The 27,590-nt window shown below is 38.4% G+C and overlaps 1 protein-coding gene across 1 annotated transcript; it reads left to right on the top strand.

Annotated features, from left to right (window-relative positions):
- Positions 1-26: 26 nt before the first annotated feature.
- Positions 27-26,407, top strand: CLPTM1L (CLPTM1 like). Its single transcript, XM_063164268.1, has 17 exons — positions 27-236; positions 1,096-1,196; positions 2,540-2,729; positions 3,498-3,640; positions 5,552-5,630; positions 9,358-9,475; positions 10,880-10,974; positions 12,524-12,608; positions 13,969-14,072; positions 15,411-15,476; positions 16,496-16,546; positions 17,164-17,246; positions 19,030-19,064; positions 19,334-19,389; positions 19,472-19,516; positions 22,786-22,901; positions 24,120-26,407. The coding sequence occupies exons 1-17, from the start codon at positions 57-59 to the stop codon at positions 24,196-24,198; spliced, it is 1,626 nt and encodes a 541-aa protein (XP_063020338.1). The 5' UTR covers positions 27-56; the 3' UTR covers positions 24,199-26,407.
- Positions 26,408-27,590: the final 1,183 nt, after the last annotated feature.

Genomic DNA, 27,590 nt, shown 5'->3' with positions numbered 1-27,590 from the left:
CGGGGCTGCGGCGGGGGGCGGGGGCGGCCGCCGCCATCGCCATCGGCACTGTCACCATGCTGAGCCGCAGCTCCTTCACCAGCCTGGTGGTGGGCGTGTTCGCCGTGTACGTGGCGCACACCTGCTGGGTCATGTACGGCATCGTCTACACGCGGCCCTGCCCGGCGGCGGCGGCGGGGGACGGCGCGGCCGGGGGATGCGTGTGGCCCTACTTGGCTCGGAGGCCCAAGCTTCAGGTGAGCGGGGCGGGCACGGCCCGAGGCTCTGGGCACGCCGCCCTTGGCACCGCCCCTGCCCTCGGTCCCTGCCCTCTGTCCCTGTCGGTGCCCTCTGACCCCGCTTCGCTCCGGTCCCTGCTCCCTTCCGGGCAGCGCTGGGCCTTGCGGAGAGCTCCCTTGGCTGCTGCGCGGGCAGGACTCGGCTTCCTGTGGTTTTATTGATTTCCTATCTCTGCTGTCACACGCGTACTGGTTAGAGCAGCGTTGCGGAGGAAATGCTGGGCCTGTTTAGTCTGGAGAAGTCTTCATTAATTCATATAAATATGTCAGAGGATGGGTGCCAAGGGGATGGTGCCAGGCTGCTAAGTGGTGCCTGGCGACAGGATGAGGAGTAATGTCCGCAAACTAAACCACAAGAACTCCCACTTCAGTGTGAGAAAGAGCTTCGTTGTATTGAGGGTTGCAGAGCACCTGTCTGGGGACATTCCAAACCCATCTAAATGTGTTCCTGTGTTACCTGCTCTAGGTCACCCTGCCTTGGCAGGGGCATTGGACAGGGTGATCTCCAGAGGTCCTTTCCAGTCCTGACAGAGACCCTTTCCTTTATTGACAGGATCTCTGGTTCTCTGAAATGGATCCACTTCCTTCAACTTCCAGAACAGGCCATCCCATTAAAACGTGTTTAATGGCTTTGTTTCTACCCCCAAAAGGAGCTGAAAGACTTTTTTTGAGTACACAATTTTCTTTCCCTGTGTGTACAACCTTCCTGCAACTGGGAGAATTAGTGAAGCTGAAAGACAGACCTGTACTGTAAACGTAGAGATGCATGAATTTATTTCCATACCCTTAATTTCTCTGTGCTGTGTTTTGCTTTCAGTTAAGTGTGTACACTACCACCCGGTCAAGCATTGGTGCAGAGAGTAATATAGATCTTGTGCTGAATGTGGAGGATTTTGATATTGAGTCCAAATTTGAAAGGTAAGGATCTGGACTTGTAGTATCCAAGGTATCAGAGTTCTTTGTTGAATTCTGAAGTGTGCATCCAACCTAGGAGTTACATGGATGGTAGTGTGCATGAAGCCAAGGTGGATTTCACTATTGATTAGCTTGGATCAGCGTGCTGTTCTAAGACATGTAGGCAGATGTTTTGTAGAAGTGTGCCTTGCTCATAATAGGAAAAATTAGTTTCCATTGAGAAAATCTAAAGACAAATGTACCTGGGAGTGCTTGAGACTTGCCTCTAATCACATAGGTAGGAACAGTGGCTACATGTTTTGTTTTGTTCTTAATTGTTGTGGCTTCAGACCTGGAACAGGACTTCGACATCAAACCGTGTTCTCCTTTCATGTATTTGAGCAACATGCTCTTCCATAACTATTTCTCTGCTAAAAGTCACATAGGAAAACCTTATTTTCTGATAGTCTAGTGTTTGGGGATCTTCTGAAGCAATATTGGTGCCAAGACTATGCCCTCAGAGAAATTTTTTAGTAGAACACTGCACTCTGCAAATGCCTCTGAACAATAAAAATGACTGGAACTGCTTGTTTCGTTCTTCAGATTTGCCGTCTCACTTTTGGTTTCTTTGTTTGTTTAAAATAATTGCCCAATTCTTGACTCTCTTATCGTAGTCTCCAAGGTTACTTCACTCTCTTCATTTTCTATGACTAAAGAACTCGTTGGTTAGAGTTTAGGTCATATTGAACCTCTTCTCTGACAGACCTTATAAGAATTGTTTTACTGACAGGGTCTGCTAAGCTATTGAAAGTATTCAGAGCAGAATAAGCTGAGCAAGACTACAGGAATAGAGGAGGCATTATGCAAGGGTGCAAGTAGGATGATTTCTTGGCTACTACAAGGGGAGTGACTTCATGGTTTGGGGCTCCAGTTTTAGAGTTCTCTGCTTGGCATGCCTTAGCTGAGAAGATATTTTATTAATGCAAAGTGCAAGGCAAAACTTTGTGATTTTCTTTTTAAACTTTGTATCATGTATACAATCTGTGATGCATCTTCAGCACAGGAAGGCTGGTTTTTTACAAGTGCTGTCATCATTTTGGCCCTGTGACCTATCAGTAGAGGAAAGAAACAAAAGAATTGATGATGCAGTCCTGTGTTATCTAGGGCAATAAAGCTGGGAGTGGACAAAGGTTAAAGTATCTTAATATAATAGTAAATCTTTGGAAATGCGTATATTGTGATATATTGTATAAAAAATTACCTCTCTGGCCATGGAACAGGTTAGCCAGAAGTAATTGTGTCTAGTAATACCTAAATATTTCAGCATGTGCTTTGTCATCACATAATATATTTATTTTGTATTTTAGGACAGTGAATGTCTCTGTACCAAAGAAAACCCGAAATAATGGCACGTTATATGCATTCATATTTCTTCACCATGCTGGCATTTTGCCTTGGCATGATGGTAAGCAGGTGCATATAGTAAGCCCTCTGACCACGTACATGATCCCCAAACCAGAAGAGGTTAATTTGCTCACTGGTGAATCAGCCACACAGGTAGGTGTGTGTCCCATCTATGGAAGAGCATCTGCAAAATAAGGAATTTATTTTATAGACATTTCTGTTGTTAGTATCTGCTATGCTTGCATCTTTAAACTAAGGATGATAAAACAGAAAAAAAAAATCAAAATTCTCTTCTTAATTATCTTGCTAATAGCAGACCACTCAGCAGAGCAGAGGCAGAGCTCTTTAAAATGCTGGCTAGTTATTTAAACACCATCCTAGTTAACAGTAATTGCTTCAAGGATTCATTGCTTTTGGTAGAAACACTGTATTGCTCTGGAACAGCATGGTGCTGCTTTCTGTAGTGAATTGAATTCATTTGAAATAATATGCTTTGCTGTTGTAAAATAGCAGCATAAGATGTGAGGACAGATAATGTTTGGTTGATCATCCTTTTGACTGTTTTGAAGTAACATCTGATTATTGTATACTCGTGATTTCAAAGTGATTTCTTCTCACTAGTATCCACAATCCTAAGGTATGAAGGTTAATTAGATGAATATTCCTTCTTGATGAACAAGGCTGAACTTCAGTGAATGGACACTGAAGTTTTTCAGTAACAGATTGTGGTGGGCCTTTAAAATCCATTCTGTTGTATTTGAGCAAGAGACTTGATCTGGTCAAAATTAAGGTAAATTGTTTCTTAGCAGGCTTCTGGTTTATGATATAGTTAATGACTCCCTGGATTCTGTGAGTAAGATTATTACCTTGTTCAAAATTGTGTTGGTTAGCAGTATGCATTTTTTTTTTTTTTTTTTTAAGCAAATTGAAGCAGAAAAGCAGCCCAATGCCCTGGATGAACCAGTCTCTCACTGGAAGTCAAGACTCACCTTAAATGTCATGGTGGAAGATTTTGTGTTTGATGGATCATCGCTCCCTGCTGATGTTCACCGCTACATGAAAATGTAAGTCAATGACTTTGTTTTGTCAGATATGGTATTTATAAACTTATGTCACATTTCTTCAAAAACCCTTAACCTTCTGTAGTATTTTGTGTTTAAATGGGCACCTAGAGACAAGAGCAGATGCTCTTAATGCTTGCATTTTGTAGTGACAAATTGCTGCTAAGATACTATGTGCTAGAAAGCCTTACTGCAGACACCTGGTTCCTGGACAGCTCAGAGCTTACAATACTTTTTCTGTGTGAAGCTACTATAGTAAGGCAAAGCAGGGCTACAAAGACACAGGTAAAATGCTATAACAGACCTCAAACCTATTTGTTGTCCTGTTGTCCTTCTGGCCTTCAGAGCAGTTGCCATCCCTTGACCCTTTCCAGTTTTCCTTCATGTGCAAGTTACTTGTACAGACTGGAAGTGCTGAAGTGGTACAGCTGATCTCCTAGGATACCTGTTTTCCTCCCTTTATGATTCATTTTATTTTGCTTTGACAGGGCATGTTCCTATGTTATGTCATTTTTCTCAAGAAAATTCTGACACACAGGGCTGGGATTTTGGGCCTCTGGGTGCAGGCAGTAGCTTCTGCTCACAGCTTGCTTCAGTCACTTCCAGTATCAAGCATATAAGTGATGCTCTGTAGGCTTGTGCTGCTGTATGTTGATGCCTTTCTCTACCAGTACCCTCTTAAATCCAGAAGTATTAACCAGCAGATCCCAGGGTTCTGGGGTAGCTTTCCAGCCAGAATAGGTAGAACCATAACAAGAAGGGGTTGTTGGACTGGTATTGATGGGTGAGGAAGCTTTTTCTGGTTGATTTGCATCAGTGCTGTTTAATTATGGCATTATACAGGTAAAGAGTTTTGATATGAAATAACCTGCTGCAATTTCAGTAACAATAGCTTTAATCATAGTTACTACATAGAAATCAAATCACTTCAGTTAAATAACCAAGCACTGTTTCTGTGCCTCAATTTAGTACTTTTCTGTGCTACTGTTGCACATTGTGTGTTTAGTCTGTGTCTCTTAGCATGCATAGAGACTCTTCTTTTGTCAACAGTTCAAGTTCAACTTTCAGGCTTTAGGAATCTCCATGATGCTGCTCCATAGATTTTTACCAAGAACATCACAGTGTAGATACCTAACTGCCTTTCTAGTGAAGACTTGAAGAATTTGTCTCTGTTAGGGTATTGCGCTAAATAATTTTCTAAGACGCTGACATAGCAACTGCATGTAGGTCATAATTTACTAAATAACTTTACAGTAACCAATTTGATAGAGGGCTTGAAGGCTAGGAAGTGTTTATTGGATTCATGCAGGTTGGTCAGGTGGTATAGCAATCCAAATGAGAGCTTCTGTAGATGGCAGAGAAGATTTCTGCTCCTTGTACAATCCCTGCAGTAGTGTCTGACCTTCTCAATTGTGCATCAGCCAACATCACATCCACAGTCCCGTGTGGGTGAGAGCATGAGACTGATGTCCTGCCAGGCACCAGTGAGGGGGGGAGATGGGGGAGGGGTGTCATGGTCACAGTAGGAGGGGGATGTTCGAAACAAAGGACACAAATATATGGCAGTAAACTTCAGCATGTTTCTCTTCTGCAGACTTTTAAATTTCCCTTGGTCATTCAAAAGCTTCAGCATCATCACAACCAATTTAATTTGTATTTTTATTTGCTTATTCTGTCTTTCTACAGAAGGGTGAAAACAAACAAAATTTTTCAGTACCTGTATCTTTCAATGAAAAATTGATTCTGGACTAGTGGCTAATTTCTTGCTGTGTGTTAAAAGAAAATGTGCTTGAAAAGATGGTGGGACATTTCTACATGGGTAGATTGGAAAGTGATGATTGAGTGCTAATTTGAATAAAAGTAGTTTTCTTTTTAGATCGCTATAGTTATAAAATCCATGTTTAAACATCCTAGGGTTCAGTTGGGGAAGACAGTGCATTACCTTCCAATATTATTTATTGATCAGCTAAGCAACAGAGTGAAAGATTTGATGGTGAGTAATAGAATACCTTTAATTACATTTAATAGTTTTAACAGTAATCTTCAATGTTGTTTTAAGATTTTCTCATAGGTTGTTTGATGTAATGAAGAAGTATAAATGCACAAAAGGACTCAATGATCATTTAACTTAATGTGACCTAATGTGTTAATTGCAGAAGCTAGATCTGGGTTTTGAGACTTCTCTGGCAGAAGTATCTGTCAGTCACTGTCTTCTATTCCACCAAAGATGTTTGGATTTCATTGCTTTTGCCTTTTGGGTGGATATGGAGGACATCACTGTAGCAGCAGTAGTGGCAGGACCAGTCTCTTCACTAGTTTGACTCCCTAATATGAAGGAGTTGTGTTAGCATCCCAGAGTAGATTCTCATACCTTCTAGGCATATTGACAATATCCATAGCTGATAGTGGAGCTACACTTGAGATAAGTCAGTAGCTATTCTCTTATCTCCTCAAAATTAAGAGTAAATTTCTTGGTACTGCTGTCTGTCATGTTAGACTAACTTGAGCACCTGAAAGTTTGGTGTCACAATACATCCAATGATTTTGTGCACTTAAATAAATCAGTACTTTGAAACTTAAGTAAAAGTTGGATGAGATTTCTGGAGATTACTAGTCCAATGCCTCTTCTTAGAGTAGGATCACTTGGAGTGAGTTTTTCAAGACCTTTTCCAGTTGAGGTTTGGTTATATCCAAGGATGGAGAGGCCACAGCCTGTACGGGCAACCTGCTTTAGTATTCAGTCACTCCAGCAGTAAAAAAAAAAAAATAAAAAAGAATATGGCAGTCCCATGTAGCTAAATCATGTTATCTTAGCCGCTCTTAGTTAAGCCTTACAGTTCTTTTCAGTTGCACTGACTGGAATTTGGTACTTGGAGTTACTGAGAACAGCAGTCTTGGGGAATGCCGCAAAACTTAAATTAGCACATCTGAATTAAGCATCTTCTAGTTGGAAGCCTTTGTATTTGTAAACTTCCCACAAACCTTTAAAATTGTCTCTCCAATTCATTACTTTAGCTCAGAGAAAGGGTTTTGTTACTTAGTGTTCAAGACAATCTTTACAAATTTGTGTCCCTTCCACCCCAGATTTGTACAGTAAAATAAACTCCTGAACATTTGTTACAAGTCTTGACAGCAGATTGTTTTGTCCAGTATTTTTTTAGATATGTATTTGTGATTTCTGTATTAGTGGCCATTGTCCTTTGTTTAAAGTTTTATCACAGCTCATCCGGTCCAGTTCAGTACATTCATGTGAACTTTTAACTGGTCAAGTCATGTACCCTGTTTACAAATAAATTCAGCATTCCCATGTTACTAATGACATTCCTGCAGTTGTCATGCATGCCACAGTTAATACTGTTGTAACTCACTGCCTTAGAAAGTCATTAAAGATCCTGGGAAGTGCTGCAAAAACTATTCCATTAAAACCTGCAAACTTCCCTGTCAGCACTGCTTATGTGATGTCTCAGGGTGATTGGCCAAAGTGCTCTCAAGCCCTGCAGAAAGAGTGGTTTTGTAGTAAACATTCTGTGAGTGACTAAGTAGTAAGTGAAGAGCAGGTATGAATAAGGAGAGAAGGTGGTACAGCTTTTGTGGAGCCAGGTTACTATTTGACTGTGAATAGGGGCACAGACAGTATCTGTTTTCTATGCCTGACCTAAAATCATGGAGCTGAAGATGTGTTTTTCCTGCTTGTGCTGGGCTGTGTAAATTCTTAACTAACTCTCCTTTTCATCAAGATGTGGGTCTTCTGTGGTGAGTACTGCAGTTTAGAGATTGTGTTCCTCATGTTCTTAACGTGCTTAAATGCCATGGGTCTGGGATTTTCCAGAATTTAATAAAGAGATAATTTTAAAATTCATACCACTGAATTTATTTGCAGTGTTTGCACATTGTTTTGTAGTATTGATTAAGTAGAGTGCTAGAAGTAATGATGCTCTGATGCCATACTGCAGGAGTAGATGTATTGCAAGGATTTCTAGCTTTCAAAGGCTTAGCAACCATCACACTCACATTGAGGTTGTGAGGCACCACTTGTGGGTTTTAAGTTGTTTGTTAAGAAAGAATTCATTCTTCTAATCTTACCTTTATTTTAGTTTGCTTTTGGGGTTGGACAATTCCAATCTCTGTCTTCTGTTGCAATCCAGTTTCCTCCCTACAGTCCCCTTAATTCCTCCATAGTAATTCTTTGTCTGTGGAGAGTGCCACATTTGCCACATGCTGCTTACCCAGGCATTTGCAAAATTTTTGTTTCTTGTCCATCCTCCGCAGATAAAATTTCTTTTCCCTTTCAGCTGTAAATGTTAACACTGTCTTTGATAGACTGAGAAATTGAAATTAGACTCACTGAATTATGGGAATCCTTTGAAAAGGAGAAGCAGTGTGGAAGATGTTCATATGGTTGTCAGTAAATGGCTGTAGAATCTTGTCAGTGTTCTCTACAGTCAGCTGTAACCACACTTGATTTTTTGTTCCATTCAGTTCAGAGATCCCTGACACTGTTCTAGTTTCTCAAGCTTTTCTCTCTGCTGTATTCATAAAACTTTCTCAGCTTCCCTGCTTGTCCTTCATGTGCCTGCATGTTCTGCCCCTGTCTGAAAAGCTTAGAGAGTCTTGGGAGGGTGGTGAAATTGAGATTTGTTTGTACTCACTGGAGGAAAGAGTGAATGGGAGAATGAATGTAGCCCTCAGTTCACATGTAAGTGATAGCTGGGGAGCCTAAAACCATGTTTTGTGTTACAGGAATCAGAAGCCCATTCACCTCAGTTAGGTGTCAGCTAACTAATTGCTGTAGAAACAGATGCAGCGTAGAGCAGCAGGTCTGAGATGGGAATTATGATTGGGAGTAATTAGGAGCCTGGAGCAGCAGATCTTGAACTCTTGCAAATAGTGCCTGCCAATCTGTCATCCTGGGCTGTCTTTGGAAATGTAAAACGGACTGCCTGAACGTGTTCTGAGATATTTGCTGAGTATTCTAACATCTTAGAGGACAAGGGGGTTTTTGTGGTTTTTTTTAAACCTGTTTGAGAGGTGGGGAAGGATAGCTGTAATGCAGAAGGAGCTGAGGCAATTTAAGACTTTTGTTTTTTCAGCTTAAGTAACATGTAGATGATACAGTAGGATTAGCAGAGATGTAATTTTTGGGGTGCAGTAAGAAAATTTTTGTGACACTCCAGATCCCAAAGTTATCTTACTTAGCTTTAGGTGTGGTGTTTTCATTAGTCTGAGCTAGTGGTATCATCTTTCTTCCCCACCCTTTCAATTTCTCTCAAAATCAGCCTCAATGAAGTAAATTTCTGACTGTGACCTTTGGGATACAATTTGCTTGTTGGGTTTTTTGGGGTTTTTGTATAATATTCTAGTTTAGGTAATCTTAGCATGTACATTCAGAGAAGAACTGTCAAAAGACTTATCTTAAGCACATGTTTCCCACTTTATGCTGCCATCTCAGAGGCATTTGTATACAGGAACAGTGAGGTTGCTATAGGAACTGGAACAGAACAAACTGCTAATTTAACATTTCTTGGAAGAAACACAAAGACTTCAAGCATGATATAGAAGTCTGAGATCTTATTCCCTTTTAAGGACAAACTGAGTTAATAAAATTGTGTGATTAAATTACAGTGTGATACAATCACTTTCTTTATTTTAAAAAATATTAATGGAAGTAATTGTTGCCATTTTTCTGCTTTTAAGATGAAACATGTCTTTTTGAAATGCAGGTTATAAATCGTTCAACAACAGAGCTACCTCTTACAGTGTCGTATGACAAAATATCTCTTGGAAAACTCCGATTTTGGATCCACATGCAGGATGCTGTGTACTCCCTCCAGCAATTTGGTATGCTTACCTTTCATGACTTTAGGCTAAGAAACCACAACTAACCCCTTAATTTGTTTCTTTTATGTACATAGCTGATACTTTTTTTCTTTTGATAGCTGGTGAAGATGCTACAAATCTTGTGTTGATTCACCTTAAGTTAAAGATAAAAATATATGTTGACATGTGATAGGGAACAGGAATACAGAGGTGAATTAACCATGTTTAAAATTAATTTTATTTGGATAGTACTCTGTAAAAGCATTGTAGGACATAGTCAATAAGAGCATTTTCACCTTGGGTTATCCCTGTCATCCATGGAACAGAAAAGTTGGATCAGTGGTACATAGGCTTTGATATAAAGTATACACAGCTACTCACTGTAGCCATATATCTGCAGTGAAATACAGGCAGGCCATACTAAGTAAAATCCAACTGCTTCTCCTTAGTTCAGGTCAATCTTTATTAAAGACAGTTATGTCTGCTAAACAATGTCTGCTAAACATAATTGTCGTGAAAGAGTCAAGTAATTTCTTGCTCAGAGTTTGTGGAGGGCAGTTGTCCACCATCAGCTCTTCATAATTTTTTGTGAGCCTCCTCAGAATCAAAATTTTCATATTCCATGCCTTGGTTGTTGTGTGATAGACACAGATATCAAGACCTCTCATCCCCAGTGTACCTCCTGTGCCTGGAAAAAAGGCCTGTGTAAGGTGCTGTTTGTTCCCCCTACAAATGTAGATAGTGAAACATGAGGTTTGAAATTTTCCTATTGGAGTAATTTCTGGAGCAGTCAGATTAGTAGAAAAACTCCAAAATCACTTGAGAATGGCCATGTACTTGCTGTGATGGCAAAGTGAGTTGATGCTGCACTCAAGCACCATTGCCATAAACGCAACATTGTGTATTTTCTGAGGGCTGTGGACTTCAATCATGTTGCATCTGTGGCCATGTTTCTCACTGACTTTCGTTGACCGTTACTGTGTAGTCCTTTTCTTATTGTTCAGCTTTTGATGTGAAGCTCACTCTTCCTGTGTATCAAACCAAAGTTCAGAGGCCGATTTGTAAAACCTTTTTTTTTTACTCTCTGCTCAGGCCAAAATGATTTAATGTGTCTTCCCATTTGTCTGTCAGGTGGTCAGCTTAGGTTGTAATTACACAAGATGTTAAAGGCACATTACAAAACACATCATAATTACATAAGTCAAAGGCTTGTAACTGGTGAGGTTTGGGTTTGGGCAAGACAAATAACTTGCCAAAATACAGGTAGATTAGGATTTTACCTATAAAGCTTCCATCATGTTTTGGATTTATGATTCCTTAACAACACTTGTGCAGGTGACATAAGATTGCTTTCACACTGGACTTGAGCATAACAGCAGTGAACTGTCAGGTACTTCTTGCACAATGACTTGTTCTTTTTTGTAGGGTTTTCAGAAAAGGATGCAGATGAAGTAAAAGGAATTTTTGTTGATACTAACTTGTACTTTCTGGCTTTGACATTCTTCGTAGCAGCGTTCCATGTAAGTGGTTTTAGTTTTTAGGCAGTACATAATATTGGGGGAAAAAAAACGGGGGAGGTGTGTCTGACTTTCAGGTGTTCCATTTATTAAGAATTATTCTTGAAAATAGTAATTTCAGTAGAGCAGTGGAAGCATTATCTGGTACAAAAGTCAGCTATATTTCCAATACAGAGTTAATATAAAAACCTTAAATAAGGCAGAAATTTGAGATAATTATACAGAAATTAACAGTCTTGACTGAAATATAAAGCATTACCATCATTATCACTTTTTTTTCATTGTAGTTGAACCAAAGACCCTAGAATTAATATGCCTGTCAACACTGGTTTAAATTTTGTTGACTTCTCACAAGGTTTATCACTGCAGTAGCATAGCTGGGGCACCTGTATTAGGGTTTGAGTCTCTGACTTCTAATCCATGCAGAAATTTAGATCAGATGATATTTTCTGAAATTGCTTCCAGAAATGTTCCTGTAAAGTGTGGAGTGCTCGTGATTATTTTTTTGTTTTTGTTTGTCCCTTTTTTTAGCACTGGCTTAAATCTGAACCTTGATGAACAACTTTTAAGGAACAACTTTTTTTAGACACTGGGAATATTTTTGTAATCTACAGTTATACTCAACACACTTCCCATACTCTGGGAGAGATAAGAACTTGCCTGGAATGTTATGTTTCTTTATACTTACATTGCACACAGTTAACTTGTTTGGAAAGCCTTAGACTTCCATGGCATATTAATTTAATTTTTCCACTCTGATCATCAGATTGCAAGGTATCTGTAGACTAGGACAAATTTTTCTGATACTTCTTTCTTTTGTGTATCATTTTCCCAAGTAATAAAAAAGCCCCCAAAAAAACAGAAAAAAAACCCAAACAACAACCCTCTTCCACAAACAAACAAACCCCACAAAAACAACTGAAAATTTCCTCATTAAAATCTACTGACCCAAGAATTTCTGGAATCTGTGTTTGATTTTTTTTAGACACTGAAGTCTTAAAGGAAATACCAAAAACTATACTGAGTGAAAATACTGAAGAAAATAAAAAAGCTTCCTACAAATAAATTGAATTCTAAAATGACCTGGAAGTTTAGGTCAACTTAGTGACAAAATACAGAGGAAACCTGGCTTGCTGTATTGTAGGATTTTTTTTCTTAAACTTTTGATATTAACCAAATGTAAATTGACTATCCAATACTGAGCATTTTTAGTTTAATTTACTATGCTTTTCTCTGTGGTGTGTGGTTCTTCAAGGTCCTTCACCCTTGTTCTTCACCCTCAATGATGAATTTCCCTGTATTGGCTTGCTTTAAGGACACTAATCTGGGCAGCATTGCAATGGTAGTGTTTGAAATTCATCCTGCCATTTTGCATTGCTTTTAGATCCTGGGCTTCTACTTTTCTTTTTAGGTTTTATTTGTGAGTCTTAATTTTTGAAGCTTCTAAAATGGGGTTTTTTTAATACCATGTTGAATGCATTGTTAGCATTTTCAGTCTCTCACTAGTGTATATCTCAAATGAGCAAATGAGTATGTTTCTTCCTATTTGCAGCTTCTCTTTGATTTCCTTGCATTTAAAAATGACATCAGTTTCTGGAAGAAAAAGAGGAGCATGATTGGGATGTCTACAAAAGCAGGTATGGACTAGAAGGAAAAGTGTTGTCTATGTGCTGTCTATTTTATGGTGTGTGTTTTCAGTCTTGCTCTAAGTTAACACTTCGTAGGTTTATAGAAATAGCCAAATGAGATGGTTTGTGTACAAAAAGATGGCTAACAGGCTACAGAGATGTAACTGTTAGTTACATCTAACTTTGTTCTAACTTTGTTAGTTCTGTGCTCAGGTATCACTTGAGTTTAAGCACTTGTGTCGCTACTGAGGTTTAACTGTCTTGGAGTTGGGAATTAGATTAATAGTGAGTCAGTTACCATGTTTTCCTTGCTGAAGGAACAGAGAAGTACTTTGAGAAAAGAATGAAGAGCAGAAAAAGTTCTGTGGGTGGAGAGAATGTGCTTTCATGAGTAATGCTGTTCTGCAAGCCCCTTGTGTTCCTTGTAGATAACTGCAGGTTCCAAAATATTTGTGGGTGGAAAGTGCTGTATTGTAATGCTCTTGCTTGATTTGGGCTTTGATGTAAACAGGAGCAATGGAGGCTCCTGGGGTAGGGGGAGGGGGAGAGCATGGGAGGGTTGACTTGATTTGTTTATAGGAAAGATGAGAGAAACACAGTGATCTGACATCCTGCCAAGCCTTCCTAGAAACAGATTAATTGCTTTTTTTCCAGTCTTGATTATGAAGCAAAATTGTAAACCTGGAGTCACTTGACCTCTGAGACTATCCCTAATTCTATCATACTTACAGATAGATTAAAACATGTAAGGAATATCAGTACCGGGGGGAGAGGGCATTCTAATTTATGATGAACAACATGCTTTATCATGTGGATAATCCATCTATCATTTTTATGAGTGCATTTGTTTTTTTAAAGCAGTTGTACTGCTGTTGGCATGTGTATGCCAAAATGTTTATAAAAATTCAAAACTGTCCATGGAATTTCAGAAATAAGAGTCAGTTGCCAGATTTGAGTCTTAGTAAAGTCAAATTCAAAAGACTTTAACATTTACAAACAATACATGAGTCTCAAATACTGACATTATGTTCTCTCACAGCCTTTCAGCTTCCAGGAGACAAGCATCATGAATGTAGCTCCTAATTGTACTCACATATTGCTGAATTGCTTCAGTACAGAAATCTTCATTAAATGTTCCAATTCTCTTTCATCTCCTGTGATAAGGATTGCATAAAATGTTCTTGTTCCCTATTTGCCCAGAGATCATTGGCTGTTTCTAGGACTACTAGATATATCAAGGTGTACACAGAAGAAATTCATACCTAAATTGTGTAAGACAGAATTGTACCAAATAGACCATCAGTCCTCTGTCATCTCAGCTGTTCATTTAAATATTAATAAGCCTTCCATTTTCATGTTTTCTGTCTAGTGCTTTGGCGGTGCTTTAGTACTGTGGTAATATTTCTTTTCCTTTTGGATGAACAAACAAGTTTATTGGTACTGATCCCAGCAGGCATTGGTGCAGTGATTGAGGTGAGTTCTTAAAGCTGTAGCACCAGATACCAGTATTTGCAGCAACATCCATAGTTTACAGTAGAAAAATAATGCTAAACCAGTTACTGGAAAATTCTGCTGTAGCTTGTGTGTCCTTGGCTTTCAGTGACAGAAGAGATGGTGTCCCTTGATCAAAGAACTAAACTGGAAGTATCTGTTTTTTCTGGGATGGACCAGCTGATATTGCAAAAACCAAACACAGTGATGCTGAGGTTCCACTTATCACATCACCCAATAGCCCTCACTCCTGGCCAAGCAAGTTTACCCATGTCAACAAGCCTGCACGGAAGCACTGTCACAGAGCAGGCTGTGTGCCCACACACAGTGCCAGGACTGAGGTGACTGGGGAAGGAGGACAAGGAGGAGAGTGCTGCCTGTGTGCATGATTCCAAAAGTCTGCATCTAGTCAGTGGGTTGCAGGTAGCACAGCTGTCTCAAGGTGACAGCACTCTCAGTGACAGTACGTCTCAGAGGAATTTGTCTGCTAGGAAGAGCTTTTTCACAGCTTGGATTTAACTCCTGTTTCTCATGCAGTGCTAATAGTGACATTGATTCTGTAAGAAATTATTTTCTCACTTGTACCAAAGATAACAGTAAAGGATTGTCGTTACACGATTCCCTTTTTTTTTTTGTCTGGAATATAAGGTGGGTAAGAAGAGAATATTGGTGTGTCTAAAGTTAAGCAAATTGACTTTGTCCACAAAAATCTTCAGGGAGCGCAGCTCTCCTGGGGACCTGCCTTGTCTAAGTTGTCAAATCCGTATAGCGGTGTGGGTACATGAGTAAATTTTCAGGTGAACTGAAACTTCAGGTTTACCTTAGGGTCAGGCTGTTACAGCTGTACTGTAAGTAACCAAATAATTCAGCAGATTCACTGATTTTTGCTTGTAGTTCATTACTGAAATGTAATGACTGTATAAGTGCCAACTTAATTCCTGTCAGGAGTTCTGAGGCACTTTCATCAAAGGCACATAAAAACTTGCTTGGCAAATGACTACTGGAATTTTCTAAATGCCTGACCTGGGGTTCATCTTGGTGCTAACCCCACTTAGGCACTACCATTCAGATATCCTGGAATGACTACATTACTTCCCTTAAATTACATCATCTGATAAAGAGACTTAATAGTGCAGGCTCACAACGTTGTACTTGTTTGATTACATGGCATTTGGTTTGTGTAGACACAGGCAGTGTGTGCAATCAGGATACTACTGCTTTATGCAGTGGGTGATTAAAATAGGTAATCTGGAATCCTTCATAAGATGTTCCTTTGTATAATAATCTTTTATGTGCATTTTTTGGTTTTGCTAATCACAGCTCTGGAAGGTGAAGAAGGCCTTGAAAATGACAATCAGGTGGCAAGGTTTGAGACCCAAATTTCAGGTATGGTATACATTGCTCTGTTAATGATTATACTCTTGAGTCATCCATCTGTTTCCAGGTTACCATGCAACTTGACTTCTAGTGAAATGAAGAATTTTTTTTAATTATGAAAGTTTCCTGTGTGCATCTCTCTATGAATGGCTTAATCCAATAGCAGGATGAGCATTTGCAAACCTGTTTCTTTCTTTGAGTTCTTTAGAAGAAGCAGCTATTTGTATGTATTTGTGGTGCAAGAAATTTCAGAACTTTTCTGTCAGTTCTGCTTAATCTTTATAGGTGGCCTGTGCTGCTGCCACTGTGTTGGAAAGGCACTCTTAAGTGACATCATGTTTTGAAATAAGAAACTGGCTTTTTCATGAACCTGTAGTGTGACTTTTCCATTGTGGAACTAACAGAAGATGTGGAATGTTCTGGGGACAGTACACTCTTAGATGATTCTTTTGAGTAAAATGAAGTGCTGAGATTGCAGAACATGCAGTGGCAAAGTGCAGTCTGCACTGAAAGTTTATCTTGCTGTTAGAAGAAACAATTGTCTAATATTCAGTGTTTCTGCACAAGAAGTGCTGGGGGTTTGTGCTGCTTAAAGTCTGTGTCTGGAGTGACTGGTGGCTCTGCTTGTTCCTATGTCAAGGAACTGTGTTGAAGCAGGCAGAATTTCTGGACATGTGGAGGTAATCCATAACAATGATAATCCATGACCTCTTCATGGTTATGGCTTTTCATAAATGCTTCCTGTATCTGACATATTTCTAGCTACTTGACTTTGCTCTTGCCTTGTGAATTCTGCTGTTTCAATGGCATTTCTCTAAGCAAAGAAGTCCTGGAAGTTTGGTATAAAATATGAGGCTAAAAGTTAATCTTTTTGCCTACGCTATATTTAGTATGCTGCACAAGACTAATATATGACTCTCCTATACAGAAGCTTTTAAAAGCTTTGTTACCTGCTTAATGTAGAGAGTTGGAGAGCAAATGCTTTCCCCAGTGTTCTGATGTGAATATGATTTTCATATGTGTTGCAGTTTGGTGCGTACAATGACTCTGAAAAGAAAACCGAGGAATACGATGCCCAGGTAAGAGGGAATCCTATGACTTGTGATCTACAAAGTCTGTATATGTCACCTGTTGATTGACTTGTTTTGCTTTTTTTTTCTACAAGTGTATTTTCCACATCTTCACAGTTGTCAAGTGGATCATCACTGTGTAGATGATCAGGTAGTGAAGATTCGTTCTGATAATTTATGAAAGGAAACTATGAAATAGTTCTTTTGGTTGTTGAATCTGGTTGAGACATTGCTCTGAGAAGCATTACCACTCAAAAATTTGAAAGCTGATATATGTACTTGTTATTTTTACTGAAAGTAAGTTCACATGGTTCCTGTTTTTTGAAAGGAATTGAGCATAAGTGACAACATTGGTGTTAAGTAGGAAGCTACTTGTAGAGACTGATCTTTGCACTGTCTCTTGGTGCCAGCACTCTGACGTGATTGTTTGTCTGAGTTGGGCTTTGGAATTTTCACCACCACCACTAGAAGTGGAAGCATAGTAGAAATTATAGCAGGCATTTGGGAATAGGAAAATATTTTCAGGAAAAACTTATGTGGCTGTCTTCTTTTCATGGCTATTTAATGCCATGAAAAATTTGTCCATATGGAATGTGAACTAACAAACTATTTTTCTTATCCATTAGGCTATGAAATACTTGTCATATTTGCTCTATCCACTGTGTATTGGAGGTGCGGGTTACTCCTTGCTGAATGTCAAATACAAAAGGTACTGTAATTCTGTAAAGGATCTTACAAGGAATTGAAACATTCCCCATTTTTTCTATATGGTTATTGAAATCGGTTGTTAGTTTGATGCATAGGCCAGGAACTAGAAACTTCCTTGTCCTATCTAAAGTTGAAGAATATAGATGTTTTTTTAACATCCTGTAAGCAACAGGCTGTTGTATTTCACAGGTTACCTGATAATTACTTTAGCACAGAATTCAATAGCTTGCATACATGTCAATCAGAAGAGGAGGAAGAAAGCTGCCATTCATGTTCAGAGGGCCAGTTGGTGATAGGAGAGATGAAAGGAATTCAGTGGTTGAACCTGTCCAATAGCAAAAAGAAGCACAAACCTTCACAAAATTAGTTGGTTTGAACAAGAGGCTTCTTTGTTCCTAGATATGATAGCTATGATGGCAAGCAGGCAAAAGCATTTTTTAGAAAGGGCTCTTTATTCCTTTAGAGCCATGAACTTCCTGCAGCATAGTAATACTTCAGCAAGAGCTGGACACTCAATATTTCATGAACAAATTAAACCCTTGTCACCTTTCACTTAAAATAGCTGGTTGATTTTTTTGTTGGAGAGATGCAAGCAAGTGTGTAGCAATGAGACTTTGTTGTAGGAGAATCCTGCAAACACAAGCATGGTGAGGCCATGTAGGCATTTTTTAATAGTCCTTAGGCCCAGATGGGATGGGAGAAAACAAGCAGTAGTAGTTTTTCCTAATGTTATTTTAAGCTGTTGCTGCATACATGAGCTGTAACACTCATACTAGAAACTGAGGCAATTTCTGGGCTATTAGAAAAGCATATTTTTCAAAAGGTTCTTGTCATAGTAAGCAGCTAACCAATATGCAGCATTTTAAAATTCTGCTTTTCTGACAAAATTCTTGAATTTGTTTAGTATTTCAAAATACTGTATTTCAAATATTTTATGAGCTGCAGCTTCAGGAATGAAGGCAATTCATATTATAGAAGTCTTGCCATTGTTAAATCAGTAAGGAAATGTGCCAGAACAAATAATTCTAGCAGTGGATTATCCTTTAATCTTGGAGGCATTTTCTGATTCATTCTTTAAATACTTGTGGATTACTGAAATGCTGCTACAACTGTAATGTTGCCATTAATGTGACAGTAACACAGCAGTGCAAGTTTAATTTTAAATTATGTAACCAGAGTGTGACAGTTATTAGCTGTTCTCAGAATTGCAAGCAGGAGTATGGGATTCTGTCATTGTCTGTAGCTCTACCATTATTTTGTTAGGATTGTGCTCCATTGAACATCTGGGAAGGTTATTAGATGTAAGGAGGGGAAAATCTAGATTCCTTGTATTTACTTTTTTTTTTTTAATACCTACTGTTATGGTTTGCACTGAATGGTACTTGTTAAGGCCTTACTGTGCCATATTAAGAGACTCTTTAATATTTAGAACACAGTGTTATCTTGGCAGGCCTTAATACAGTCAGGTTTCAGTGAACAATATTACACACACAGTGCACATATCTCATGTAAGTTATCTAATTATCAACACAGATGTCTTAAAATGGTGTGTAAAAGTATAAAACCAGTTGATAAATCTGTCAAATCTTCTTGTATGGACTGATAAGTATCATTTGCTTAAACTGCCTTCTCTGGAGTCCCTCCAGAGAAGGAAGATGTGAGGTATTTAGTTCTTGTGATGGAGAAATTTATAACACAGCTATTTCTTGGAGTAGTCATGTGGTGTACAGTGATGTATAGGATGTGGCTAAAGAGAAATATAACTGTACTCTCTTTATTTGTAGCTGGTACTCCTGGTTGATTAACAGTTTTGTCAATGGTGAGTCCCTTCTGTTCTCTTTTCTATACATATCTTTTTAGATGAAGGCCAGGACTCAAAAGTAGAATATTAACTGCTGTCATTTGGATCAGTGTAATACAGATAAACAACTTATTACTAAATTATCACAGTGAGTGAAAAAGTGAACAAAAGAATTAGGTGCATCTTTGTTCTTCAGGGGGAAAAAATGAGTAAAATTACTAATTATGGAAGTACAGTCGTGTGATTAACATCTGTGCATTTGTTTGTTTTCCATATTTCATCTTCAGGAGTGTATGCTTTTGGATTCCTGTTTATGCTGCCCCAACTATTTGTAAACTACAAGGTAAGATTGAAAAGTGATGAAAGTCTACTTTTCTAGTCTCTTCTTCCAGACTTGATTACAATTTGATACTTTTTATTTCTAGATGAAATCTGTTGCACACTTACCATGGAAGGCTTTCACATACAAAGTAAGTAAAGCTCTAATTTAAAGTTGTGTGCAGTCATTTTGAAAATTATTTTCTGTAAGAAAAAGCCTAATAATAAATAGCTTAAGGATGGCTGTACTTTTTTTGTTTTAAGAACTAAACTTGTTTGCAACCATCCTTAAAATAAAAAACCACACTGATTTTCGTTTTTCATAATGACTTCCATATGATGAGAATACTTGCATCCTAGTTTTTATGATAATACTGCTTTTTGTACTGTCAGCTATCTTGCATGAGTGCAGATGTTGCTCCTGCAGATAAATGTATCAGTCTCAGTTAAATGCATTATTTTAAGAAGGTGTCAATGCATCACTGACAAGGAATAGTTGCCAAGAAACAGTTAGGAATGCTAAAAGACCTTATTTTGGCAAGTTCCAGGAGCTACCAGAAGCTGAAGTAATGTCCACACTGTTCTGTGCCAGGGTGGTAATTGTGAGCTTCTGGGCAGATGTGAGGGGGATTGTTCCATGGGGGAGGAGCGGCTGCACTGTGGGGTCCCCCCTGCCTAGACTGCCCTGGTAAGGCAGGGCCGTGCTGCAGCCAAGCTCAGTAGCAGACCTTGGAGGGGAAGGTGAGCTTATTTAAAACCAAAATCAGCTCACTAACCCTTTGGTAGCTGCATACACACAAGCACCCACTCATGTGTCCAAGTGGTTTGTATAGTACTCAGACACCAAGATGATGGACACAAGTATCCCAGTGTCTCTCACATGCACAGATATGGATAACAAGGGACACCCACTGCCGAGTTCCCACATCCGCTATGTTCTCCTTCATTTAGCAACTCCATGCTAGTTTTGTTCTTGTACCCCTAAAGAGGTGATAGTGTTTTGGCTATCATTTCCCACCAATCCCAGTCATTAGAGTTTTTGTACTGTGCTTTGTTTTGCTGATCTTTGTGTCCTGAGAAACCCTGTCTGGATGTGCTGGGATCATCAAGGCCCTGATGCCATCACCATGTACCCTTTTTACTTGTGCATCCACTCATAAGTGCTTTCATTTTTCTTGTGCTGATACATTACAATTGTCCAGAACATCTGTACTTTAAAAGGAGCAGTGTTAAAAACTGCTCAAGAAATGGTGTCCAATTCTGAACCGAAGATATGGGACAAAAGAACTAAAACATACACACCTAAAGAGACTACAAAGGCTTTTCCATTTCTATGAGGCTATAGCAATTGTCCAACTTTCTAGTGCCTTCTGTTTTTAAGGAAACAGGGTGCATCTAGGAAAACAGATTGAAATGTAGCTGGTAGCAGAATAGCAACTAAGCAGTGTTTGATGTGGAAATAGAGACAAAAATAACAATAAACACAGGATTTCAGGCATATACTAGGCAAATCAGCATGTTTCTTAAGAGGAGGGAGCAAAAGTTATATTAGTGAAATAATTTCACAATTTTACTTCACCAAAGAAAATAACTGAGCAGAGACATCAGCAGTTAAATAAACAACAGAGGGAGGTTATTCAAGCAAATTACCTTTAAATCAGTACAACCTTGCCTTTTCTTACAGAGCATTTATAGTTTGTGTTTAGATGTCGTAGGCTATCCACAACAAAGGCTTGTGTGTGTGGAGAAAGAAGTCTATTTTTGTTTTCAGTTATGTTTCATTTAGACATTTGCTTGCTCTCTTCTTCGCTTCAAGTGGAAAGAAGAGTCTGAGGGTTCACCTGTGACCATTGTTTTAGAGAGCTTTGTTGTCTTTTTTCCTTAATTTGAACTCTGACTTTCCAGTTTCTGTGGGTTTTATGTTTCATTGTTAATAAAGAGTACCTTCAAGTAGGGTGATCTCAAAAGAAAATTATCCAGTCCAAACACTATTGAATGGATTGCCTTGGTGCATTCACTTGCAGTGCCTTGTGAAGACTGCCTGTGTGCCTGAAGGATGGAGCATTTAGCTTTTTCTTCCCATTATTATTGTAGGATCACTCACTTGGGTGTTGACTTGGAAAGGCTGTCTTTTCCAGCTTGCCAAGGTTTTTATTTTTGTTCCATGACAAACCTTTGCACGGACTTGAGAAATGCCAGCCATATTCCTTATTCACTTCAGACTGATGGATTTGTTTTGACCTGACAGAAAGAGCTCTCCTGTCGTAACTAATCTCTAACTGGAGAGAGAACTCTCTCCTGTCCAACATTTTCTGCTGGTATTTTCTTCTATCATATAAACATTGGTTCATTTTGTAGAGTGAGTTTTGTGCTTACATCACTTGCGCCCTTCTTATGGTATGGATTAGCATACAGCTTGCTGAACTGAAAGGAGCCATGTTACTGACTCAGTTTGTTAACCTAACAGTGAACATTCTTTGCTGGGTTTGTTTCCCGATGTTTTCAGTGAGTTGAAACAGTTTATTGAACATGAGTACTAGAGCTGGTGCACAGTTAGAGTTGTACACCCTTCCTGTAGCCAAGAGCCAGATCCAGAGGAGTTGTCTTTTGGTTAAATTACTTTTCATTATTGCTGCAGAAATAGAGCCTGTAGTACACCTAGTTGACTGGAATTGGTGTAGAAAATTACCCATCCGTTATTCAAGACATGGTTACTTCCAGGAAAGCACTGAAAATATTTTAAAGTCTTTCCAAGGCTATTAAGTTAATCTTCTTAAAAGCAATATATTAACAAATTTTTACACAAATTTCTACAGAAAACGAAAGTGAAGTGACATTTTGTACATCTTGTCATTTGAGTAATGGATGAACCAAAGTCTGGGGGTTTTTCCAGTTCCTTTTGAAGTTTTCTCTGAAATTGAGTATGTGTTTTTTCCCCTCCCATGACAATACTCTCACTTACCTGAAACAGTCCTACTTCCTTTTTGCTTGTAACTTCTGGTCTGTAGTAGACAGTATGTCTTCATTAAAAGAAGGCATTTTAAAGTTTGCATTAATTAGTTTTGCAGCATAACTTTTAAGTGTTGTTATAAATATGGAAACTAAATTATATATTAACTAATTATTTATGAACTTTCTAGTTGTGATAATGACATTCTGTATTTGAACCAGCTCATGCTAGATAATCAGTATTTTAGAATCTGTTTAAGTGTCCAATATGATGGTGTTCACAGGGGTCTTAGGATGAGGGAAGAGATGAGAACGTTGACTTCGTGTTTCAGAAGGCATGATTTATTATTTTATTATAAATATGGAGGAAGTCTGTGTTCCCACAGAAAAATATAGGAAGCTTCTAACTTTGTATAACTGATGACTTCCTTTCTTCACAGCCAACCGAAGTATACTTTTCTTTTATTTGTAGGCATTCAACACCTTTATCGATGATATATTTGCTTTTATCATCACTATGCCAACATCTCATAGGCTGGCATGCTTTAGAGATGATGTTGTGTTCCTGGTCTATCTCTACCAAAGATGGTATGACTTCCTTTAATATTTGTTGCAGTTTTTACAGTGCTATAGATGGTTGCATTAAGAGGGTTGCTTTTGTTGCTGTAAAGAGCTGTAGATTGGGCTGGACTTGGAGCAGAAGCTTTACACTATAATAATGTCTAGTATAGTATGGGCTGGATCATGTTAGTTATGTATATGCTTAGTAAAGGGAATGGTGAGCAGGGCACCCTGTAAAGGAGATCTCAATACAAATAAGAGGAGCTAAACCATTTTCCCATAACTGACAATAATCCTGGACATGACACAGAGTAATAAAAAGATTCCTCTTCTCACAGTACTCAGAATTTTTGTCAGTTACCCCTTTTCCCTCCCCACAACATCCTTCTTTTCACTGAATTTGGAAGTTGGAAATCCTCCCACCCCCAAAAAAAATAAAAAAATAAGAAAAACCAAGCAAAGCCTACAAAAAAAGCCCCACAAAAACAAAACAGAAAAAAACCTACAAATCAAATGTGAGACATAAATACCTGAAGTTAGGGAAAGGAGAGAAATTTCTAAGTTTGTATTCACCTTAGCAGTTTTGGGCTTCCAACTCTTGCTGAGGGCCACATCTCCATATGTTCAATGTCTGAGGCATGTTCTCCAAGGTGCTCTGCAGGGCAGGAGTGAAGGGTGTTGTGTGATGGGGGACTGCCCTGCTCTGCCTTTCTGTTTACCTGGTTTGCAAAAACAAGTTATCAGGTTCTCTTGGAAGTTGAGTACCTGTTGAGTTTGAGATTCTTTGAGTAACTAAAATCAGGTAGGGAAGAAAGCTATATGTACTACTTAGGAAATATTGTTCATAGTGAAGTTACAGAAAGTGTATTTTTGTTTCCAAGAATAAGCATTTTTGTTTATTGTTATTTTTGTAGAAATTAAGTGGTCAGCAGCTTCTGATAGGGGCTGGGCACTGGTTTCAAGCTTGAGAGGTGTCCTGGATTGCTTGAGAAAAGACTCCAGCCAAGCTTTAAGGGAGCTAGTACATCTCTTAAGAGGTTCTGTTATGAGACAGCTGGTTGAGTCATATTGTGAAAAAGCTGATATGTCTGTACAAATCTTTAAAGATGTTGGGGTTTGCCACAAATGGGAATAGAGAATATGATGACAAAGAAATTAACTTTTAAAATTAAGCACCATAGAACTACTTAATTCCTTCAGATAGGAGGCTATAATGTAACTAAAGATTTGGTTTTTTTCTGCCAGGCTTTATCCTGTGGATAAGAGCAGAGTAAATGAGTATGGAGAATCTTATGAAGAAAAGTTAAAAAAAAAAAGCTCATAGAGAATAACTAAGAACTGAAGAAAATTCTGACCCCTGGACTCTTCCTCGCTTTGTGTATTACCTGGTCTTAAGGAAGGAAAAACTTATTTAATAAGAGTATTTTTAAAGCTTAAGACAGAACTACATGGACAATACATCTTCTATATTGCCAAAATCTAGTTTTGATACCCTCCTCTTTCAAGACCCTCTTCATCCTCACAAGGTCTACAGTCTGCCAGATGACATGATATAAACTTCCTGCATTTCAACTTCTCTTCAGTGAAAACCTAAGCTTCCTGACCATTGTAATTAAGATCCAAATCTGTGTTTTTAAGACAACTCATGAACTGAAACTGTGGTGCCTGTGCCACTAGGCTATGAAAACTGAAAAAACAAGACACTGTGCTACAGCAGAATCAAGGATTATTGCCAAACTGAGGGCTGTCAAAAATAAAAGGTATAATATTGGATTATATTCTACTTACAAATCATTCTCATTTGATAATGGAGATAATGGAAATTGTAGAAATTGTGAATTCCTAGCTAAAAAGATGTATTGTTGGAAATAGAGGATAAGGTAGGTGGCATTGTTAAACTTCAAATTCTGCCACGTTCTTGGCCTACAATATGGCAGAGGGTTTCAGTTTTCTTAAAGTGAATGAAGGTGTGAAAAAACTGTAACATTATTTCTTTTAATATGTATGCAAGTTTATAGAAATCCTTCTGCATTGTTGACAAACCTGATTTCTTGGCATAGTAGGTATTCATGTAATGCAAATCATTGTTATGTGCTGCGAAGGTCTCTTAATGCTTCTTAAATTCTTCATCATTTGGTACCACAGTGGCCTACTAGACCAATTCTGTCATGTTTCAAAGGGAATAATTCCTCAGTCTTTTCCTCTCTCCCTCCCTGCCCATCCTATTTTTTAGATGAAACACACATCATTCACATAGAATTATTTTGCTCAAGTACAGGTTCAACAAACTACATGATGCAGAGAAAAAAAATAACCTGGTAAAGAACAATTCATACCTTTCAATTTAAAATCTGTATTCCATGGGAATGAAATTCATTAAGAGTGGTATTTTGATCTGTTTCTTTCAAATTTGTAGAAAATAATCAGGTTGAATTATTATACCAAAATACAAACTCCACAGCTATATCTAGAAATCACTTCCAAAAATGGTTAGAAAAATTTTTTGAATCTCCAAAGATTTTTAAAAGCAAGTTTCTTAGTAACAGTAAAGAAAAGTAAAGAAAATAGAGTGCATTCCTTTCAACAGCAAAAAAAATAAACTTTAAAAAATCCAAAAGGCAGAATTCTAGTTTCCAATTCTAGTTTTGCTTTGGTCAGTAAGTTTGCAAATAAACCATAATGATTCTTAAGTTTATTAAATTGCATGCTGTTTGTGCAAGACTGTTTAACTTCAATTTGTCATGAATTGAAAATATTCATACAGGTCGACTCCTGTGGTCTGTAACTACTTGGTGAAGTGGATTTTATCCAGTACTGGTACTGCAAAAGTCTGAATGTATAAATATTTGGGTCCAAAAAGATAAAGAAGTTTGCCTGACTATTGTGTTTTGCTACAGACTACAGCGTTTCCTGTACTGAAATCCTCCTTACACACTGTTGGCAATGGAAAGGACTCTTGAAGTGAATATTTATCTCCTGTTAATGTTAAAGTCTCTTTATGCTGTTAATTGTAACTACAGATTATTGACTTTAGCATTAAACACACCTAAGTAAGTCTATGCAAAACTGGGACTGCATTTGCTGTATCTTGTACCTGTTTTGAATTTATTTGGAGTGAGCTCTTTACTGTTAAGCAAACTAATATTTCACATTAAGATAAATGTGTGTGAAAAGTTTTCCTGATGTAAAGAATGCATATAGCACATTCCCTTTTTGTGCCATTTCAAAACAACCAAGTCATTGGTTCTTCTAGAGTAGCTTCTCAAAGTCCAGAATACTGTATTTGGGTATTTCTGATGTTTCCTGGCTCGTTTTTGTACACAGAAAGATTTCTCTTGCACCTTTACATACTGTGAGTTTCCTGGTCTTCTATCTTGCATTTCTTGACACTGACCTCATGATATTCTATACAGTAGTCATAAAGCATATAAAATTAGAACATATTAAGTCTTTAAGATGAGCAAGACTTTCCTGTTCAAGTTACTGTTTTATGCATTCCATTTCCAAATAAAAGACTTGGCATACAGGATAAAGAGTTACCTTTTTGTTACTGAAAAGAAAGGTGGTAAAAAAACTGTAAGTAGTAGCTTTGGAGAAACTAAATTATATACTAACTAATTATTTATGAACTTTCTAGTTGTGATAATGACATTCTGTATTTGAACCAGCTCATGCTAGATAATCAGTATTTTAGAATCTGTTTAAGTGTCCAATGTGATGGTGTTCACAGGGATCTTAGGATGAGGGAAGAGACAAGAATGTTGACTCCATGTTTCAGAAGGCTTGATTTATTATTTTATTATATATATTATATTAAAACTATACTAAAAGAATAGAAGCAAGGATTTCATCAGAAGGCTAGCTAAGAATAGAAAAAGAAATGATAACAAAGGCTTGTGACTGACCGAGACAGTCTGAGCCAGCTGACTGTGATTGGCCATTAATTAGAAACAACAACATGAGACCAATCACAGATCCACTTGTTGCATTCCACAGCAGCAGATAACCATTGTTTACATTTTGTTCCTGAGGCCTCGCAGCTTCTCAGGAGAAAAAATCCTAAGGAAAAGATTTTTCAGAAAATATGGCTACAGTCCAAGAGTAACTTAAAAACTTCCTCTCTTCTAATGGGATTTACTATTGTAAGCAACTAGGTGACCATCTCACATTCTCATCTTCATTAGGCTTGTAATGGGTTTGAAAATTATAAGATTACTGTGATTTGGGGTTGGGGCTGTTTTAGAATTAATTCAGAAAACCATCATATGCTTCTGGAAGATGCTCTTGCCCAGGATTTAGCACTGCAGTCCTGATTCTCCAAAGACATAAGTGACAAAAGGCAGCTGGCTGGACTCTGGGTGCAGATGGCCCGTGGTGCAGTGCCTCCGAGCTCCATTCCTGCACAGCTCTTCACTTCCATACCCTGCTACTTCCTGCTCATCATTTCCTGCTGCTCTTCTCCAGGAGGTGACCTTCCACCCTTTGGACTTTTTCCCCAGGAGCCACAGGACAAATGGATTTACAAAACAGCAGCAGCACAGGCAGGTTTTTCTTACCAGCAGAGCTCAAGGAGTCTGCTCTGCTGTGCTTCTGTCCCTCTGGAGCTGCAGCCTCAGCACCAGTCCGTGTTCCCTTTAACAGGACACTCCAGTAACTCAGCTACAGCACATACAGCTCAGCAACAGAAGCATTAAGTCACAGAATTCTGTAGTTTGT

Source organism: Melospiza melodia, chromosome 1 (genome assembly GCF_035770615.1).
Source record: "Melospiza melodia melodia isolate bMelMel2 chromosome 1, bMelMel2.pri, whole genome shotgun sequence".
In the NCBI taxonomy this organism is placed as follows: domain Eukaryota; kingdom Metazoa; phylum Chordata; class Aves; order Passeriformes; family Passerellidae; genus Melospiza; species Melospiza melodia.
Note: the sequence above shows the minus strand (reverse complement) of the source record. Positions and strands in the feature narration are given on the sequence as shown.

Coding starts and splice junctions, on each gene's coding strand:
- CLPTM1L (XM_063164268.1), top strand. CDS start 57: ATGCTGAGCCGCAGCTCCTTCACCAGCCTGGTGGTGGGCGTGTTCGCC. Junction 1,197..2,539: donor ATTGAGTCCAAATTTGAAAG/GTAAGGATCTGG, acceptor TTTGTATTTTAG/GACAGTGAATGTCTCTGTAC. Junction 22,902..24,119: donor GTCTATCTCTACCAAAGATG/GTATGACTTCCT, acceptor TTTTTCTGCCAG/GCTTTATCCTGTGGATAAGA.